The following is a 16,979-nucleotide window of genomic DNA, read 5'->3' on the forward strand; positions in this document are numbered from 1 at the left end:
GTATCTTGTTCCAATCAGATTTTAAACCTAACCGTTACCCCTAACCATACTGCTAACCTTATGTCTAATCCTAAATTAACCCAAAAGCACATTTGTTGTTTTCATCATTTTGATATTGTGGCTGTAGTAACTAGTGACACCAGCAAAGTAGCCTAAACTGAAAATAGACGCAATTATTCCAAATCAGGTCGTGGTAACACATATTTCCCTACTTCAGTCTATTTTGAATTTGTAATAAAACTTGAGCGCTCGTCCCAACATTAGAACGAATTGCATCAACAAGGGGTACAACATTACAAATATTTTCTGGGATAACGAATTTGCTATCTAGTGTCATATAGCTTTGGAATCGTGACATTACGTACCTGAGGAAAATAGGCACGTTTTTCGACATATACATTGACTTTAAGAAGGGATTGCAAAACGATTAGTTTAGCAACCGCGTGACGCGACATGACAACCTGTACATGTTTGGTCGACAGTTTGTTGGGTGGGGCGTTATAGGTTCCTTCATTCATTGGATTCCTTTTTATAACATCTCTGGCAATGGCACCATGCAATGCACCCTGGATTATAGACAAATTACATATTTCTCAAGGTAGGAATATCGCAAAAATATGATCAATGGCTCATTCAAGAGAAGACATCCTCCCGCGTTATGACAATGGCCAGTATAGGGCTGGGCGATATGTCCAAAATAATATATCAAGGTATTTGAAAAATTTAACAGTATAAAACAATCAGAATGGAGAAAGACCCATTGAATTCACTTAGAATGTATGTGTTGCCACCCTAGGGTCACACACTACTCCTAAAGCAAATTTAGAACTTGTTATTAAAAAACATAAAATACTATCACGTTTTTTTTAAACCAAAAAAAGTTTTTTTTTTTTTAAATGTCTGCATATGAGATCATTTCTACACTGCTACACGATATTGGCAAGCAATCTGGGCCTTATTTTTAACCAAATGTTGCAATTTGACTTGCAATTTAGAGCAACACACTTGGTTTAACTGTTGGAATCATGGAAATATGTCTATTCTAATTCTATAGTTAGAATATAAGTGGGCACTTTAAATACAGTGTTGTTTGTACCAAAAAAACGGTACACCGCTCAGCCCTAGTCAGTATTGAAATCTGACATGCATGATAGACATTTTTGCGATTTAAAAATAATCTTCCTATTAAACTTCCAGTGTAGTGAGAGCGACTATCGCAGTGCTACATCATACTGGTCTGAGCTGTCATATGTGACAGACTTGTAAAAGGGTGCTTCAAACAATGGACATTTGTTGTTTGCTCGGCATACAAATCAGATAATTTCTTGATACATTTGAGACAAGGTCTAGTTATGGCCACAACCAGACTAGATTGTAAACAACTCCTGGCGGAAGGCCTTGTTTGACTGCTGTGAGGGTGATAAGTACAATGTTGTGCACCATGCTATCAATTATCAGTTCTAAAACAGGTATTTGTTCTCTTCTTCTTTTCATGATGTTCCTGCGTGGATACAGAAAGTTGGTCAGAGGACGTTTCTGGAGCAGCTGAGTGTGAGGAGCATGTATTAATCCTACTGTAGGACTCATTTGAGGTCAGCATTAGCAGATCAAATGACCGGCTTAAATGAACAAGTCACTTAGAAAAACTGACTGGAGTCCGTACAAAAAAATAAAAAGAATTAAAAGACTTGTTCAAAAAGAATGAATAGTTTGCGAACTGCAGATTCAGATTTTACACTGGTCTCCTCACAATCTGTGTCAAACACATAGTGACACAGATAACACTAAACTTGCTAGCAAGGTAACCAACTACACTGAACAAAAATATAAACACAACATGCAACAATTTCAAAGATTTTACTGTGTTACAGTTCATATAAAAAAAATTGTCAAAGACTCCAGTCACCCCAGTCATAGACTGTTCTCTGCTACCGCACGGCAAGCGGTACCGGAAAGCCAAGTCTAGAACCAAAGGGATCCTTAACAGCTTCTACCCCTAAGCCAGAAGACTGCTGAACAATTAATCAAATGGCCAACAGACTATTTACATTGACCCCCCCCCCATTTGTTTTTACACTGCTGCTACTCGTTGTTTTTTATCGATGCAGTCACTTTAGCCCTACCTACAGTTGAAGTCGGAAGTTTACATACACCTTAGCCAAATACATTTAAACTCAGTTTCACAATTCCTGACATTCAATACTAGTAAAAATTCCGTTTTAGGTCAGTTAGGATCACCACTTTATTTTAAGAATGTAAAATGTCAGAATTTTACATTCTAATAATAGGGAATGTAGAGTAGAGTAGAGAGAATTATTTATTTCAGCTTTCATTTTTTCATCACATTCCCAGTGGGTCAGAAGTTTACATACCAAATACTAATTGAGTGTAGCATTGCCTTTACATTTTTTAACTTGGGTCAAACGTTTTGGGTAGCCTTCCACAAGCTTCCCACAATAAGTTTGGTGAATTTCGGCCCATTCCTCCTGACAGAGCTGTTGTAACAGTCTGGTTTGTAGGCCTCCTTGCTCGGACAGGCATTTTGAGTTCTGCCCACAAATTTTTTATAGGATTGAGGTCAGGGCTTTGTGATGGCCACTCCATTACCTTGACTTTGTTGTCCTTAATCCATTTTGACACAACATTGGAAGTATGCTTGGGGTCATTGTCCATTTGGAAGACGCATTTGCGACCAAGCTTTAAATTCCTGACTGATGTCTTGAGATGTTCCAATATATCCACGTAATTTTTTTCCCTCCCCATGATGGCATTATTTTGTGAAGTGCACCAGTCCCTCCTGCAGAAAAGCAACCCCACAACATGATGCTGCCACCCCAGTGCTTGACAGTTGGGATGGTGTTCTTTGGCTTGCAAGCCTCCCCATTTTCCTCCCAACATAACAATGGTCATTATGGCCAAACAGTTCTATTTTTGTTTCATCAGACCAGAAGACTTTTCTCCAAAAAGTACAATCTTTGTCTTTTGATTTCCCCATGATGTCAAGCAAAGAGGCACTGAGTTTGAAGGTAGGCCTTAAAATACATCCACAGGTACACCTCCAATTGACTCAAATTACATCAACTAGCCTATCATTTTCTGGAATTTTCCAAACTTTTTAAGGGCACAGTCGACTTAGTGTATGTAAACTTCTGACCCACTGGAATTGAGATACAGTGAATTATAAGTGAAATAATCTGTCTGTAAACAATTGTTGGAAAAATTACTTGTGTCATGCACAAAGTAGATATCCTAACTGACTTGCCAAAACTATAATTTATTAACAAGAAATGTGTGGAGTGGTTGAAAAATGAGCTTTAATGACTATATAAGTGTATGTAAACTTCCAACTTAAACTGTACATGTACAAAATAACTTGACTAACCTGTACCCCAGCACATTGACTTGGTACCCCATGTATATAGCCTCGTCATTTTTATTGTGTTACTTTTTATTTTACTATTAATACTTTAGCTTATTTAGTTAATATTCTCTTAACTCTTTCTTGAACTGCATTGTTTTTTAAGAGCTTGCCAGTAAGCATTTCACCTGTTGCATTTGATGCATGTAAAATCAAATTTGATATATACGGAAATCAGTCAATTTAAATTAATTAATTAGGCCCTAATCTATGGATTTCACATGAATGGGAACACATATGCATCTGTTGGTCACATCTTTTTTTTTTTTTTTTATAATTAAAATGTAAAAGGCGTGGATCAGAAAACGGTATCTGGCATGACCACCATTTGTGCAGAAATTCTTTGGTGGTGCAAACCCAGTTTCATCGGCTGTCCGGGTGACTGGTATCAGAAGATTCCGCAGGTGAAAAATCTGGATTTGGAAGTCCTGGGCTGGCGTGGTTATACGTGGTCTGCGGTTGTGAGGCCAGTTGGACGTACTGCGAAATTCCGTAAAATGACGTTGGAGGCGGCTTATGGAAGAGAAATTAACATTAAATTCTCCGTCAACAGCTCTGGTGGATAATCCTGCAGTCAGCATGCCAATTGCACGCTCCCTGAAATCTCAAGACATCTGTGGCATTGTGTTTGTGTGACAGAACGGCACATTTTAGAGTGGCCTTTTATTGTCCCCAGCACAAAGTGCACCTGTGTAATGATCATGATGTTTACATTCTGTTAGTGAGTATTCCTCCTTTAAAGATAATCCACCCACCTGACTTGTGGCATATCAAGAAGCTGATTACATTTGTGCACAGCATTTGAGAGAAATAATATTTGTGTGTATGGAACATTTCTGGGATATTTTAATTCTGCTTATTAAACATGGGATCAACGCTTTACTTGTTACGTTTATATTTTGGGTCAGTGTAATAAACTAGGGTCTCATTTATTCTATATCAGAAGGATATGATAGTTTGTTGTGTACCTGGCGCCTAATACGTTCTAATTGGGTTGTCTACATCCAAGCTGATAGGTAGCTAGCATAGCAAATGAGCTAACTTACTGGCTAACATCAAGCTAGCTTTTGATCATGTGGCGGCTGTATGATGAATCAATACTCCAGGTCGACCAATTAATCGGAATGGCCGATTAATTAGGGTCGATATCAAGTTTTCATAACAATCGGAAATCTGTATTTTTGGGGGCCGATTTCCGATTATTATTATTTTTTCTACCTTTTATTTAACTAGGCAAGTCAGTTAAGAACACATTCTTATTTTCAATGACTGCCTAGGAACTGTGGGTTAACTGCCTTGTTCAGGGCAGAACGACAGATTTTCACCTTGTCAGATCAGGGGTTCCAATCTTGCAACCGCACAGTTAACTGGTCCAACGCTCTAACCATTGCACTCCACGAGTAGCCTGCCTGTTATGCAAATGCAGTAGAAGCCAAGGTAAATTGCTAGCTAGCATTAAATGTATCTTATAAAAAACAATCACTAATCACTAGGTATAACTACTAATCCAGTTTAGCAGGCAATATTAACCAGGTGAAATTGTGTCATTTCTCTTGCGTTCATTGCACGCAGAGTCAAGGTATATGCAACAGTTTGGGCTGCCTGGCTCGTTGCGAACTAATTTGCCAGAATTTTACATAATTATGACATACATTGAAGGTTGTGCAATGTAACAAGACTATTTAGACTTAGGGATGCCACCCGTTAGATAAAATACCGAACGGTTCCATATTTCACTGAAATAGACGTTTTGTTTTCGAAATGATAGTTTCCGGATTCAATCATATTAATGACCAAAGGCTCGTATTTCTGTGTGTTATTATGTTATAATTCAGTCTGATTTGATAGAGCAGTCTGAGCAGCAGCAGGCCCGTAATCATTCATTCAAACAGCACTTTTGTGCGTTTTGCCAGCAGCTCTTCGCAAGCACAACGCTGTTTATGACTTCAAGCCTATCAGCCTAATGGCTGGTGTAACCAATGTGAAATGGCTAGCTAGTTAGCTGGGTGTGCGCTAATACTGTTTCAAACATCACTCGCTTTTAGATTTGGAGTAGTTATTCCCCTAGCGCTGCAAGGGCCGCGGCTTTTGTAGAGCGATGGGTAACGATGCTTCGAGGTTAGTTTTATTTTATTTCACCTTTATTTAACCAGTTAGGCTAGTTGAGAACAAGTTCTCATTTGCAACTGCAACCTGGCCAAGATAAAGCATAGCAGTGTGAACAGACAACAGGAGTTACACATGGAGTAAACAAGTCAATGACACAGTAGAAAAAAAATAATCTATATACATTGTGTGCAAAAGGCATGAGGTAGGCAATAAATGGGCCATAGGAGTGAATCATTACAATTTAGCAGATTAACACTGGAGTGATAAATGATCAGATGAACATGTGCAGGTAGTGGTGTGCAAAATAGCAGAAAAGTAAATAAATAAAAACAGTATGGGGATGAGGTAGGTAAATTGGGTGGGCTATATACCGATGGACTATGTACAGCTGCAGCGATCGGTTAGCTGCTCAGATAGCAGATGTTTAAAGTTGGTGAGGGAGATAAAAGTCTCCAACTTCAGAGATTTTTGCAATTCGTTCCAGTTGCAGGCAGCAGAGAACTGGAAGGAAAGGCGGCCAAATGAGGTTTTGGCTTTAGGGATGATCAGTGAGATACACCTGCTGGAGCGCGTGTTACGGGTGGGTGTTGCCATCGTGACCAGTGAGCTGAGATAAGGCGGAGCTTTACCTAGCATAGACTTGTAGAAGTCGAGGATCGGTAGGATAGTCAGTTTTACTAGGGTAAGTTTGGAGACGTGAGTGAAGGAGGCTTTGTTGCGAAATAGAAAGTCGACTCTAGATTTGATTTTGGATTGGAGATGTTTGATATGAGTCTGGAAGGAGAGTTTGCAGTCTAGCCAGACACCTAGGTACTTATAGATGTCCACATATTCTAGGTCGGAACCATCCAGGGTGGTGATGTTAGTCGGGCGTGCAAACGGTTGAAAAGCATGCATTTGGTTTTACTAGCGTTTAAGAGCAGTTGGAGGCCACGGAAGGAGTGTGGTATGGCATTGAAGCTCGAGTGTGGCTGTTGTCGATGTGTTCCTGATTCGAGTCCAGGTAGGGGCGAGGAGGGGGACGGAAGCTATACTGTTACACTGGCAATACTATAGTGCCTATAAGAACATCCAATAGTCAAAGGTATATGAAATACAAATGGTAGAGAGAGAAATAGTCCTATAAATACTACAACCTAAAACCTCTTACCTTGGAATATTGAAGTCTCATGTTAAAAGGAACCACCAACTTTCATATGTTCTCATGTTCTGAGCAAGGAACTTAAACGTTAGCTTTTTTTACATGGCACACATTTTACATGGTACATATTACTTTCTTCTCCAACACTTTGTTTTTGCATTATTTAAACCAAATTGAACATGTTTCATTATTTATTTGAGGCTAAATTGATTTTGATGTTTTATATTAAGTTAAAATAAGTGTTAATTTAGTATTGTTGTAATTGTCATTATTACAACAACAACAAAAATCTGCCGATTAAATCGGTATCTTTTTGGTCCTCCAATAATCGGTATCGGCGTTAAAATCATAATCTCAACCTCTAATCAATACAATTCAAGAGCCAGCTATCTGCCCCCGATAGCTGAATCATAAACAAATATTGATGAAATTGTTAGAAATGCGCCCTAAACATACATTTTAAATAAAAGTATTGTTCCTGGCCATTTGGTGGATGAACACGTTTTCATCCCGTTAGATAAACCTGCGCAAGTATTGTCCAACACTGCATAACTGTCAAACTATCCGACATAAGTGTAGCATTAAATAACATGAGTTGGTTCCGTCAGCTGCCCGAAGATCAGCCAACTAGCGTTAGCTAGAGCCTGAAGATCAGCCAACTAGCGTTAGCTAGAGTCTGAAGATCAGCCAACTAGCGTTAGCTAGAGCCTGAAGATCAGCCAACTAGCGTTAGCTAGAGCCTGAAGATCAGCCAACTAGCGTTAGCTAGAGCCTGAAGATCAGCCAACTAGCGTTAGCTAGAGCCTGAAGATCAGCCAACTAGCGTTAGCTAGAGCCTGAAGATCAGCCAACTAGCGTTAGCTAGAGCCTGAAGATCAGCCAACTAGCGTTAGCTAGAGCCTGAAGATCAGCCAACTAGCGTTAGCTAGAGCCTGAAGATCAGCCAACTAGCGTTAGCTAGAGCCTGAAGATCAGCCAACTAGCGTTAGCTAGAGCCTGAAGATCAGCCAACTAGCGTTAGCTAGAGCCTGAAGATCAGCCAACTAGCGTTAGCTAGAGCCTGAAGATCAGCCAACTAGCGTTAGCTAGAGCCTGAAGATCAGCCAACAAGCGTTAGCTAGGCCCAGTTGCCAGCGTTGTTATTAGTTATCAGCACTCACTTCCAGCGTGGTAGGCTAATCTTTCTCAAATTAAAACAGGAGCTTCAGACGTCCACTGGCAGCATGTCACTGCAAACAGCGCTTCACAATTATCGGCCAACAAAAAATAGTAGCTACCGTAAGTTACATAGCGTTGAATCGTGAAAGTTAAAGCGCAGTGCCACCTATGACGATGCTACGGTATTAATGTGCCTTGCCGATTCAGTTCAGACATCGTGTTGTTGCTAACATTGTCTACACAGCCATGATAGCCAGCCACGCAACTGTAATGGGAAAGCAACGGTCAACCCAAATCACTCCATCCGCAGCTGGCACAAAAATAAAGACATGGGAAATGATCATTTGCACAGGCGATGTCAGTAGTGTAATGATAACGTTATGGTTTTTAAATATCATAACGTGAAACCTCGCTGGGCTCAGCCTGTAAAGTACCCTAGTGAGGCCTGACACTGTCAAACTATTCTAGCCATCTGCTTAATTTATCTGATTGCATTTGTAGAACAGGTGTCCTCAGTCAGAGACGACAGAGTACGATGTTTTGAACGTGAACTCAAATGATATCGTGGAAGAAGCTTACAATCCACTCTATTACAGAACTAGTTTGAGGCCTTACTCTATATATAGTTAACTATCTAGAGGTACACTAGATGGGAGATTGCAATGCAGCATTATCCTGTGAGGAACTCCCTACTATCATAGATCTGACAGCAACAGATCATGCTTGGCCTTCAAGTGGTTCAGGTGAATGCACCCTAAACCCAGGCAGTACTAGTTTTTGAAGAATACAAACCATGATGTGATTGTCCATTCTGGCTGACCACGGTCACCGCATTCTTTTTCTTGGTCCATGGGTTCACCTTGGGCGGGGGTGCTTCAGCAAACTCATTTTTACTGCATTTCACACAGTCTTCCGTTTGATCAGTCGTGTGCATCTCTTGATCCAGGGTGTCTTTCTCTTGATTGTTACTCTCTTCTTTTGCTTGTTTAGAGCGTAGCTCCCTCGTTGCAATCCAACACTGTTCTGAGTTGTTTGTTTTCATATTGCTACCCTCGTCGGCAACACATGTCTGCTTCACCCCCTTTTCAGGACAGTCCTCTCCATGCTGTATCATCTTGCTCGTATGCCCATTCTCCTCTGGTTTAATACGAGGATTGTTGGGTAGGAGAGCCTCTACCTGAGTAGCCATTTCTCCTTTTCCTCACGATACCAACAAATTCGCCTACTACTCAACAAAGAAAATGTGAAGTATTCCTCGAATGAACTCGTTTCTCCACTCCACCCCTAGACTAAATAGCATTCAGTCTAAGACGCAGAGTGGTTTGTGTTGAATTAAAACATTTAAAAAGCGCCCGGGAGCCTCTTTTAAATTGCAAGCCAAACTTCACCACTAACAGCAATATGGATGATCAGCACCACGCGATAGAAGGGTGCGCGCACATACGCTCGGGGGGCGTGACCACGCAAAGACGTGCGCGCAACAGGGTTCTTCTTCTTCTTTGGTATAATGGCGTTCGCAACAATATGTACATTCCGCAACCCACTGTACAGGTGGATAATTAGGACCCAAAAGTGAAAAAAAAGCATCGTTTACCTATCACTCCACAAAATCCGACTTGATTGAAGTACAACATTTACAACTGGTTGTGGTGCATCCACCCCCATATCTTCTTCAGAACTGTGGCCTCTTGCCCCTTCTACGCTCTTCACCGCCTCCACATACTGTAGGAGATTTGCTGTACAGCCCTGATCCTTGACACCTCAACCTCTTTCATCCTAACAGGGCACTTAGGGAATTCACAAATATGATCCCCACCACAGTTGCAACATTTTACATTCACAGACTCTTCAATATTATATTCCTTCTGTCTGCAAACACTTCACACATGGCCAAACTTTTTAAACTTCATGCATTGCATCAGATTTTACACAAATGCTCTTACGGCATATTTTCTATACAATGCCTTTGGAAAGTATTCAGACCCCTTGACTTTTTCCACATTTTGTTAGGTTATAGCCTTAATCTGAAAATGTCCCTCATCAATCAACACACCATACTCCATAATGGCAAAGCAAAAACAGGTTTTTAGAATTTTTGCTAATCTGTTAAAAATAAAAACAGAAATATTACATTTACTTAAGCATTCAGATCCTTTTCTCAGTACTTTGTTGAAGCTGTTGATTGATTACAGCCTTCTTGGGTATGACGCTACAAGCTTGGCACACCTGTACTTAGGGAGTTTCTCCCTCTCATGCTATGTCAGGTTGGATGAGGAGCGTTGCTGCACAGCTATTTTCAAGTCACTCCAGAGATGTTTGATCAAGTTTAAGTCTGGGCTCTGGCTGGGCAACTCAAGGACATTCAGAGACTTGTCCCAAAGCCACTCCTGCATTGTCTTGGCTGTGTGCTTAGGTTCGTTGTCCTGTTGGAAGGTGAACCTTCGCACCAGTCTGAGATCCTGAGAGCTCTGGAGCAGGTCATCAAGGATCTCTCTGTACTTTGCTCTGTTCAGCTTTTCCTCGATCCTGACTAGTCTACGAGTCCCTGCACGCTGAAAAACATCTCACAGCATGATTCTGCCACCACCATACTTCACCATAGGGATGGTGCCAGGTTTCCAATGACGCTTGGCATTCAGGCCAAAGAGTTCAAACTTCCGTCTGGCCACTCTACCATAAAGGCCTGATTAGTAGAGTGCTGCAGAGATGGTTGTCCTTCTGGAAAGTTCTCCCATCTCCACAGAGGAACTCTAGAGCTCTCAGAGTGACCATCAGCTTCTTGGTCACCTCCCTGACCAAGGCCCTTCTCCCCCGATTGCTCAGGTTGGCTGGGCGGCCAGCTCTAGGAAGAGCCTTGGTGGTTCCAAACTTCACACATTTAAGAATGATTGAGGCCATTGTGATCTTGGAGACCTTCAATGCTGCAGAAATGTTTTGGTACCCTTCCCCAGATCTGTGCCTAGACACAATCCTGTCTCGGCACTCTACAGACAATTCCTTTGACCTCATGGCTTGGTTTTGCTCTGACATGCACTGTCAACTGTGGGACCTTAGATAGACAGGTGGACTCCAATCAAGGAGAAACATATCAAGGATGATCAATGGAAACAGGATGCACCTGAGCTCAATTTCGAGTCTCATAGCAAAGGGTCTGAATACTTATGTAAGTAAGTTATTTTTATTTGTAATTAATTCTCAACATTTTCAAAAAAACTGTTTTTGTTTTGTCATTACAGGGTATTGTGTGTAGACTGCTGAGGAAATTTGTTTATTTAATCAATTTCAGAATAAGGCTGTAACGCACATATGTCAGAGTCAAGGCCCGCGGGCCACATCCGGCCCGCAAGAAGGTTTTTTACGGCCCCTGGGATGATCTTGATTTATTATTAGAACCGGCCCGCAGCAAGCCGGCAGCCCGCAGATCTTTTACACGCACCAATACTACATTTCCCACAATGCAAAGGTGACGCACCGAGCAGTAGGCTGCTTCATTTCAATATTTATTGGCACAGCAGTCGTCAGCATCACAGTAAAATTAACTTTCAGATACCCATCAAAAATGGCAAAACGGAAGGTGGATACTGAGAACCGGGGGTTTCAAACAAGGTGGGAGTCGGAGTATATGTTCACGAAGGTAGCTGGAAAACCTGTGTGTCTTCTGTGTGGAGAAAGTGTGGCGGTACTGAAAGAGTATAATCTGAGACGACATTATGAAACGAAACACGCGGACACACACGCGGACGCAACTGTCAAGGCCAGTTTTATTTTGGCAGAAGAGATCGCTAAATCAGCCCGGCCATTTACGGAGGGGGATTTCATCAAAAACTGCATGATTAAAGTTTGTGACGAAGTTTGCCCAGAAAAAAGGCAACTCTTTTTAAATGTGAGTCTGAGCAGAAACACCATTGCCGAGAGAGTAGACCAGTTGTCCATCAATCTAAAAGAGCAGCTTGTGAAAAAGGGAAAAGATTTTATTGCATATTCCTTGGCTGTGGATGAGAGCACCGACATTTCTGACATTGCCCAGTTGTCAATTTTCATCCGCGGAGTGGACTCCAACCTAAGCGTGACAGAGGAGTTTTTGGCTTTACGTCCTATGCATGGCTCAACTACGGGGCATGATTTGTATGAAGAGGTGTCAAGATGTGTAAATGAGATGGAGCTGCCTTGGGAAAAACTCGTGGGTTTGACAACCGACGGAGCACCTGCGATGTGTGGACACAGGAGCGGACTGGTGGCGAAGATACGGGAAAAGATGCAAGAGGAAAACGCGACAGGTGAGCTGACAGCTTATCATTGTATCATACACCAGGAAGCGTTGTGCGGTAAAGCCTTGAAAATGGAGCATGTAATGAGCATCATCACGCGCACAGTTAACTTTATCAGAGCCAAAGGTTTGAATCACCGCCAGTTCAAGGCATTTCTGACGGAGTTAGAAACGGAGCATGGTGATTTGCCTTATCACACAGAGGTGCGATGGCTAAGCCAGGGAAAGGTGCTTCAAAGATGTTTCGAGCTTCGTGAGGAGATTTGTCTGTTCTTGGACAGCAAAGGGAAAGACACAACACAACTCCGAGACGAAATGTTTCTGTGTGAAATGGCTTTTCTGTGTGACATTACGAGTCATCTGAATGCAATAAACTTGCAGCTGCAGGGTCGGGATCGTGTCATCTCTGATATGTACAGTACAGTGAAGGCATTTAAAACCAAACTGACTCTGTGGGAGACGCAGATGCGGAAAGAAAATTTGAGCCACTTTCCCAGCTGCCAGACCATGAAAGAGAAGCTCTCTACCAGTGCGTTCCCGAGCACACAGTTGGCTGATAAAATAGGTATGCTTGCCGCTGACTTTCGACGCCGATTTGCTGACTTTGAAGCACAAAAAAGCAGGTTGGAACTGCTCGGTAACCCATTTGCTGTTGACGTGGAAAGCTCACCACCAAACCTCCAAATGGAGTTGATTGACCTCCAATGCAATGATGCACTGAGGGCAAAATATGCGGCAGTGGGTGCTGCGGAGTTCGCCCGTTTCCTCCCCGGCACAATGCCCCAGCTGCGCATCCAGGCTGCTCAAACGTTGTCTATGTTTGGCAGCACATACCTGTGTGAACAACTGTTTTCTTTGATGAACCTGAACAAAACATCACACAGAAGTCGACTTACTGCTGAACACCTCCACTCAATTCTGAGGATTTCTTCAGCTCAGAGCCTTACCCCGAACATTGATGAACTTGTGGAAAAGATGGGACACCACCAAGTATCACCCTCAACCTCAAACAAGTGAACATTACTGTGCAATCACATATTTAGAGTTTTTACTCAGTTCAAGTTTAAAAGTTAAAATTTAATATTTGTTTTCACTGCATGTTACTTCTCCTTAAACAAAGTGTTGTTTTTGATTAATAGATTTTTGCACTTTATTTTTTTGTATTTCAATCCAATTATATTTTAAAAATATTTCAGTTGAGTGGATGATAGAAAATTGCTATTATTGTTTTTTCTTTGAAGTAAATTTAGCCCACTTTTGCTAAAATAGAAAATATAGTCTACTGATGGTGCCTTGAATACCGGTTTCTTTCATTTAATGTTCATGTTATGGGGATATTTATATAAAGGAAATTTGTCTTTTGTGTCTGTTGAAAATTAAAGATTACTGACAGAGCCATAAGAAAATATTGCTTTATTTATCTGATCATATTGTAATATATTTGTTAGGTTTTCAGTAGGTTCAATTAGGTTCACTAGACTATATGCGTCATTTAAAAATTTTTCAATGAACATTCGAACAGTCCGGCCCTCGTCTTGTAGCTGATTTTTTTATTTGGCCCTCCGTCCATTTGACTTTGACACCCCTGCTGTAACGTAACAAAATTTGGAAAAAGTCAAGGGGTTTGAATACTTTCCGAAGGCACTGTATCCCAACTTTACAAGTTGCAAATACTTATCTAACATCAATAGTACAGATCAACTTTGCTCCTTTTTCCAATTCTCCATATGGGTCACTACTCCTGGATTTTTTTCCCTAAAATATAGATTATTTTTGGGGCGTCAGACTCCTGCTCTAATGCCGATTAAATTATGATGATATGTTTTGTTTGCCATGCTAGTCATGGAAGTACCAACTTGCTCGTGAAGCATCTCAAGTTGAAGCATGGAATGTGCCCTGGTAGAACTCAGACTAAAATGTGGTCAAGCAGATTTGTGTATTTGGTACATTTTCAGGCTTTAGTAAGCATTTAAACTGGGCACATTCCGGAGACTGTCAAATTTTGTTAAACGCTAACTTGGATGCTAATACAGCCGTTGATATCAGCCAAGTAATGCTGATTATCCTTCAAATTCTAGTTGCAACCAATGTTGTACCAATTTCTAACAAGAACACACTTGATATGTGTGAGTCTGCTATTGCACAACTGCAGGTTGCAGGTGTAGGTCAGACGACTGTAAATAGTTTAGTATATTCCATGGAAGAAGCAGTTCAAGAGATACAGGGTCAAGCTAAAACAACCACTCTTGCATCTTCAAAAGACACAAACTATCAGAAAAGTTCAACATTCTTTTCAGAATATTGAAAATCCTTTCACATTGTTGAATTCGGTATCATAACAAAGTGCTTATATCATACAAATTAGGAACAGTTCAACCAGTTGAGAAAGTCATTGGTGTTAGATATAACAATAGAATAAACAAAACGACTGGAACTTATGATCAAATAGTCAGAACTGATACATTTTCTTACGTTCCAATTATTGAGACATTGCAGTCAATTTTGAAGAACCCAAACACAAGTGACATGTTTAACTCAGGGCACAATTTTTAAGATGGGAGTTTACTTTGATTTGTAAGATGGACTATATATGAAGAGACATATTCTCTTTTCTAAATGCATAGCAAATTCAACTCTTTTGTGACGGGGTGTCAGGTAGCCAAGTGGTTAGAGCGTTGGGCCAGTAACCAAAAGGTTGCTAGATCAAATCCTCGAGCTGATGAGGTAAAAAATCTGTCGTTCTGCCCCTGAACAAGGAACCCACTGTTCCTAGGCTGTCATTGTAAATAAGAATTTGTTTTTAACTGACTTGCCTAGTTAAATAAAGGTTCAATATAAAATCAATGTCTAGCGGGACGCCAGAAATCACACTTTTTACCGGTGCCATGCTCCAAAAATCAAAGATGCTCACTTCATGCGCCACAATCCATGCTCCTTTTGCTCTTTAGATACACACTATATAAACACCATACCGCTCCTGGTTACTTTGACTGCATCCACTTTTCCCAACGCCTTCTTCACCCTCCTCGTCACGTCAAACGGGTTTACCAAATAAACATCTTTATCCAAATAAACATCTTTATCCAAAAAATGTACTCCAACAAGGAACGATTCATCAGACTCATTTTAGCCCTTTTTGTTCCATTCTTAGACTTTACTGTTGTCCACTCATTTTTCTCTTTTGGGCTCCCGAGTGGCGCAGCGGTCTAAGGCACTGCATCTCAGTGCTAGAGGTGTCACTAGCAGTATCACTACTGGCTGTGATTGGGAGTCACATAGAGCGGCGGACAATTGGCCCAGCATTGTTAGGGTTTGGCTGGGGTAGGCCGTCATTGTAAATAATAATTTGTTCTTGGCTTCCCTAGTTATTAAATTAAACATATTTAAAATTTCTCGATAACTGTGCTCGATGCACTTTTAACTTCAAACCCCACTTCTGCTTTCGACATCTCACAGCTTCTTCTTCTATGATATACAGTGCCTTGCGAAAGTATTCGGCCCCTTTGAACTTTGCGACCTTTTGCCACATTTCAGGCTTCAAACATAAAGATATAAAACTGTATTTTTTTGTGAAGAATCAACAACAAGTGGGACACAATCATGAAGTGGAACGACATTTATTGGATATTTCAAACTTTTTTAACAAATCAAAAACGGAAGAATTGGGCGTGCAAAATTATTCAGCCCCTTTACTTTCAGTGCAGCAAACGCTCTCCAGAAGTTCAGTGAGGATCTCTGAATGATCCAATGTTGACCTAAATGACTAATGATGATAAATACAATCCACCTGTGTGTAATCAAGTCTCCGTATAAATGCACCTGCACTGTGATAGTCTCAGAGGTCCGTTAAAAGCGCAGAGAGCATCATGAAGAACAAGGAACACACCAGGCAGGTCCGAGATACTGTTGTGAAGAAGTTTAAAGCCGGATTTGGATACAAAAAGATTTCCCAAGCTTTAAACATCCCAAGGAGCACTGTGCAAGCGATAATATTGAAATGGAAGGAGTATCAGACCACTGCAAATCTACCAAGACCTGGCCGTCCCTCTAAACTTTCAGCTCATACAAGGAGAAGACTGATCAGAGATGCAGCCAAGAGGCCCATGATCACTCTGGATGAACTGCAGAGATCTACAGCTGAGGTGGGAGACTCTGTCCATAGGACAACAATCAGTCGTATATTGCACAAATCTGGCCTTTATGGAAGAGTGGCAAGAAGAAAGCCATTTCTTAAAGATATCCATAAAAAGTGTTGTTTAAAGTTTGCCACAAGCCATCTGGGAGACACACCAAACATGTGGAAGAAGGTGCTCTAGTCAGATGAAACCAAAATTGAACTTTTTGGCAACAATGCAAAACGTTATGTTTGGCGTAAAAGCAACACAGCTGAACACACCATGCCCACTGTCAAACATGGTGGTGGCAGCATCATGGTTTGGGCCTGCTTTTCTTCAGCAGGGACAGGGAAGATGGTTAAAATTGATGGGAATATGGATGGAGCCAAATACAGGACCATTCTGGAAGAAAACCTGATGGAGTCTGCAAAAGACCTGAGACTGGGACGGAGATTTGTCTTCCAACAAGACAATGATCCAAAACATAAAGCAAAATCTACAATGGAATGGTTCAAAAATAAACATATCCAGGTGTTAGAATGACCAAGTCAAAGTCCAGACCTGAATCCAATCGAGAATCTGTGGAAAGAACTGAAAACTGCTGTTCACAAATGCTCTCCATCTAACCTCACTGAGCTCGAGCTGTTTTGCAAGGAGGAAGGGGAAAAAATGTCAGTCTCTCGATGTGCAAAACTGATAGAGACATACCCCAAGCGACTTACAGCTGTAATCGCAGCAAAAGGTGGCGCTACAAAGTATTAACTTAAGGGG

General features: G+C 41.1%; 1 protein-coding gene across 4 annotated transcripts in view; it reads right to left on the reverse strand.

Annotated features, from left to right (window-relative positions):
- LOC110491068 (La ribonucleoprotein 1, translational regulator) overlaps positions 1-9,304 on the reverse strand; it is an 86,676-nt gene extending 77,372 nt beyond the window's left edge. For 2 of the 4 annotated variants that reach the window (XM_036950061.1, XM_036950051.1), the window contains exon 1: positions 8,619-9,303. In XM_036950061.1, the coding sequence (XP_036805956.1) occupies positions 8,619-9,015 (397 nt within the window). In that variant the 5' untranslated portion in view covers positions 9,016-9,303. Of the gene's footprint in view, positions 1-8,618 lie in introns of all 4 variants that reach the window. The other 2 variants (XM_036950070.1, XM_036950081.1) reach the window with 2 other exon arrangements.
- Between the last annotated feature and the right edge of the window lie 7,675 nt (positions 9,305-16,979).

Source organism: Oncorhynchus mykiss, chromosome 2 (genome assembly GCF_013265735.2).
Source record: "Oncorhynchus mykiss isolate Arlee chromosome 2, USDA_OmykA_1.1, whole genome shotgun sequence".
In the NCBI taxonomy this organism is placed as follows: Eukaryota; Metazoa; Chordata; class Actinopteri; order Salmoniformes; family Salmonidae; genus Oncorhynchus; species Oncorhynchus mykiss.